The sequence below is a fragment of the Poecilia latipinna genome, unplaced genomic scaffold (assembly GCF_001443285.1).
Source record: "Poecilia latipinna isolate Pla-1442-1.1 unplaced genomic scaffold, P_latipinna-1.0 Scaffold1578, whole genome shotgun sequence".
Classification (NCBI taxonomy): Eukaryota; Metazoa; Chordata; class Actinopteri; order Cyprinodontiformes; family Poeciliidae; genus Poecilia; species Poecilia latipinna.
Window position 1 is genome coordinate 104699 of NW_015114194.1, and position 4302 is coordinate 109000.

A 4302-nucleotide genomic window follows, 5' to 3' on the forward strand; every position below is an offset into this window, starting at 1 on the left:
ACACACACACACACACACACACACACACACACACACACACACACACACACACACACAGGCAGCCGTTTAAAAATAGCCCCTTGCAGAGGCCAGCTGCGTGTCGCGTCCAGCAGGGCAGCAGGACTCCATGGTGCCTCCAGTCTTCATGTGTTGGACTGAGGTCAGAAGATCACCCAGTTTGACTGGAAACTTTGATCCTTCTTGTTTTTATTAGCTTTTGGTTCTAGTTCGGTTGGTTCTGATTGACAGAAAACGAAATGGAGACTCTTTCTGACCAGTTCCTGGAGTTTCACCCCAACCACGGTACCAACATAATCCTGGACCAGTCGGGAACGCAGGCCACCCGAGTGGAAAGCTTTGCTAATGGGATTTGCTTCAGCAAACGGCCGCTGAAACCCGGAGAGATCTTCCTGATAGAGATCGAAGAGAAGGAGCTGGGCTGGTGCGGCCACCTGCGGATCGGCCTGACCGCCTGGGACCCGCACAGTCTGGCCGTGGTCCCTGAATACTCCATCCCAGACCTGATGGAGCTGGGCGACAGCTGGGTGTTCGCCATCACTCGAAACCACAACAAGGTCCTGGAGGAGCCTGAGGTCCAACACGCCGGGCGGAGACTTGGACGAAGAGAGGAAGAGGACGGAGTTCAGGTAGACGAAGGAGGCAACACCAAACCAGAGACTTTCTTCACGGACTCTCACCTGTACATTGACTCGGTTCGAATCCCCAGAGACAAACTGGCCGGCCGGAGCCGTCCGGGGCGTTTCAGCCACATCCTGGACGACCTGTATAAGACCAACGCGCTGCCGCCCACGGCCAGACGCAGCAGGATCGGAGTTCTGTACGTACCGAAGAGCAGAGACACGGCCGACATGCACATCGTGATCAACGGAGAGGACATGGGGGCCTCCGCCAAGGGAATCCCGTCCAGCAGGCCGCTGTACGCCGTGGTGGACGTCTTCGCTGCCACCAAGACGGTTCGCATCGTCCAGGTGGAGTACGGATGTGAGTGTCAGTAGCCATTTTCACGTCCAATCTTTATGTGAAGTTTGAGTGAACTTTTAAAATGCTGCACATGAAAATGTGAACGAGCTTCCAACAGAGCGAAATGGTTGTGTTATCCGATCCTGCTTCTGTCTTCTGACCGTGGTCCGAAATCACAGGGAAGACATTTCCTCCAGGGCCGAAGTAGGTCTCGACTTCGGGGTGAAATCCCTCACTTGCCCGTGTGAACATAAACCACGCGGTGGTAAGAGGTCAATTTAATAGCTTCGGCTTACAAGCCGCACGGACTTTATCCTCCCATAGACATAATATGTCTCCACACACCGTCTCTCACTTGCTCCAAAAGCATGCGGGTTACAGCACGCAGCGCCCCCTTCTGACCGGAGGACGGCTGTTACACGTCTCCCTCACACACAGAATATACACACTACTTATTGTAACTATCACATATAGCGGAGGCACTTTCAGCAACAGCTGGAAGAAACGAGAATAATTTGCTAACTAGTGTGGACCACAGATCTCAGAAACATGGAGAGCGTCTTCCACTCCTGCAGGGCGGCACTCAGAGTTTGGTTCCTGCTCCGGTGTTGGGCTCAGAGCCAGAACTTATTCGGCTAACATGTTAGCGCATTGAGGCCTAGTCCAGATGTAGCCGGATATCTGGGGAAACAAATACATTTTTATGTGTTTTGGACTTTCATCTACACCAAAACTTCTTAATGTAAATAAAAACCAATATTTATAAAAACTTTAACCAAGTGGAAATTTGAGAAAACTCCATGTTTATGTGTTCAATGGAAAATGGAAATGTAGCGTCCTGTGCATTAGTCTGACACATAATCCACTAATATCTGGTTCTGATGGATGTTCTTATTAACTTTATATTCTAATAATTAGTAATTAAGTAGGGCTGCACAGTGGCGCAGTTGGTAGAGCTGTTGCCCTGCAGCAAGAAGGTTCTGGGTTTGATTCCCAGCTCCGGTCCTTCTGCATGGAGTTTGCATGTTCTCCCTGTGCATGGTGGGCTTTCTCCAGGTACTCTGGTTTCCTGGAGAAAAACCAGAGCACCTGGTTTTTCTCACGGTGATAGTCATCACACTATCAGCTGTGATGACGTCCAAATGGTTGTTTGTCTCTGTGTTGCCCTGTCCTGTTCTGGACCTGTCCAGGGTGACCCCACCTCTCACCCAGAATGTTAGCTGGAAAGGCACCAGCACCTCTCCCAACCCACCAAGGGACAAGGATGTAAAGAAACTGGATGGATAGTAATTAAGGAGTTCAACCTCTCTGTCTGTCATCACTGATGAACTTCCTGGCACCATATTTAATTCCAAACAGGAAGTGCTGGTTATTTTGAAGCAATCTGATTGGCTGACAGGTCTTAGCATAGCGTTACACTGTCCTCTTTAGGTTGACATGTTTAAAACAATGCTCAGGAGTACGATGCTACGTTTTTGCTACGTTTCCTGTAGGAAGAGATATTTGTTTTTAGGAAAACTCTGCTATGTGTGGACAAGTATTCTTTGGAAAAGCAAAAACCCTCCAGCGAACGTAAAAACTTTTTTTTTTTTGCAAAATTGAGGAAGTTATAAATTTTTTTTGTTTCCATGAACCTTTTCTAATGCGATACTTGTGATGGCAGAAATTACTTTAACAAGAGTCTGGATGAGAAGAAATAAGAAATGAGTCAAAACCTTGCAAGGTGAGAACAGAAATACAGAGTGAAAGGAGTCCGTCAGTCTGCTCTGACCAACAGTGGATCTGGCTTCCTTTTATAGGTTCTGGTCAGAGAAGAGAAGCTTGGTTGGATAATAGGTGTGAATCCCTGATTGTGATGTACCAGGGATTCTGTGGAGCCCAACACAGATGGTCTGCCCATTCGTCTGTTGTTAAGGAAAGGGGACTGTTCTTTGGTGCTAAGGGGGTCGATAAGTTCTGGGTTGGGAAGAAAAACTCATATAGTCTCCAGGATCAAGGACCTCCTGCTGTTATATGACACTGCAGAGGTCTATGTATGCAGCTCCTTTGTGGTGTAAATTTTAAAAAAGCTAGCATGCAGAAGCTTAAGGTTGCTTATAATGACTCTCTGAGAATTCTGCTCAAGAAACCCAGGCTCAGCAGTGCAAGTGAGATGTTCTGTAATGCACATGTCAGAACGTTTCAGGCTCTCATGAGAAACTTGATATACAAGTTTATGCTTCGTTTATCATCTGTTTTAGGAGCCTTTTTATGGTAGCTTTGTTTTTTTTTGACAGGTTTCTAAGTGGTGTCCTGCAGATTCTCGTGATAAGTGATCTGTTGTCTCTCTCAGTCTCCTCTCTGCAGACGCTGTGCAGGAAGGCCATTCAGAAGCACATTGTCCACAGGATGGCCATCGACTGGCTGCAGCTGCCTGACGCGCTGAAGCACTACTGCAAGTATGAATGAAGCGTCTGGATGTGCAGAAAAAAGAAGAACCAGCGGAGATCTTTTCAAATGACTGAAGAAATCGAATAAAAACTTCCATTAATTTCTCCCAGATAAACTGTTCTTGTTTTTATGTTAAATAAAGCAGAAAATGATCGGACTGAGTCCAGCTGCCATGTTGAAACATATAATATCCTAATGTCCGACACTGCCATCTAGCGGCAGCCATGATGAACGGGAGGAGCTTCACCTTTACACAGTATCAGCCGTGATGACGTCACACGTAGCAACCAGAATCTAAGCGGTGCCGTCAGTGAGGACGAACAGAACCCAGATTAGGATTATCTTTGTGGTTCTGGTCGAGTAACCGAACATGTCCTTCTGTCGGTTCGGGGGAGAGGAAATCTACAAGGATCACTTTAAACCAGGTGAGTCAACCGGAAGTGACGTTACATCCGAGAACGGATTTTAGAGGAGGTTCTGCTAGATTCTAGATCAGTCAGGAGAAGTTTCCATCAGAACTAACAGAAACTCAGTGAAGCATGGTAGTGGCAGCATCATGCTAAAGCAGCCCTTCGGTTTTTATCATAGAAATGCAACATCTACAGTTCACTGCATTTTTTGCACTGAGTGTTTTTTTGTTGTTGCAAATTTTCAACAAAAAAATGGTGAAAACATTTAGCTCAAGTGATGCTACCTCCTACCTGCAGGTGGCAGTATTTCTTACAGTGCTGCCTCAGCCTGACCTGATGACCTGTTATCATCCATGATCGACGTGGAGAGTAAAAGACTTCAAACTATTTAAGTTCTTTAAAGAACAAAAATGTGTATGTCCAATTTGCCTGCTTTTTATTTTTGTTTTAATATTAATAATAACAATAATAATAATAATAA

The 4302-nt window shown here is 46.2% G+C and overlaps 1 protein-coding gene across 1 annotated transcript; it reads left to right on the top strand.

Moving 5' to 3' along the window:
• The first annotated feature begins 13 nt into the window (after positions 1–13).
• Positions 14–3565, top strand: neurl2 (neuralized E3 ubiquitin protein ligase 2). Its single transcript, XM_015058842.1, has 2 exons — positions 14–1002; positions 3314–3565. The coding sequence occupies exons 1-2, from the start codon at positions 258–260 to the stop codon at positions 3427–3429; spliced, it is 861 nt and encodes a 286-aa protein (XP_014914328.1). The 5' UTR covers positions 14–257; the 3' UTR covers positions 3430–3565.
• The last annotated feature ends 737 nt before the right edge of the window (positions 3566–4302 follow it).

Excerpts from the sequence above, each read along its gene's own strand:
- neurl2 (XM_015058842.1), top strand. The coding sequence starts at position 258 with ATGGAGACTCTTTCTGACCAGTTCCTGGAGTTTCACCCCAACCACGGT. Across the intron at positions 1,003-3,313 it reads CGTCCAGGTGGAGTACGGAT|TCTCCTCTCTGCAGACGCTG; the intron begins GTGAGTGTCAGT and ends TGTCTCTCTCAG.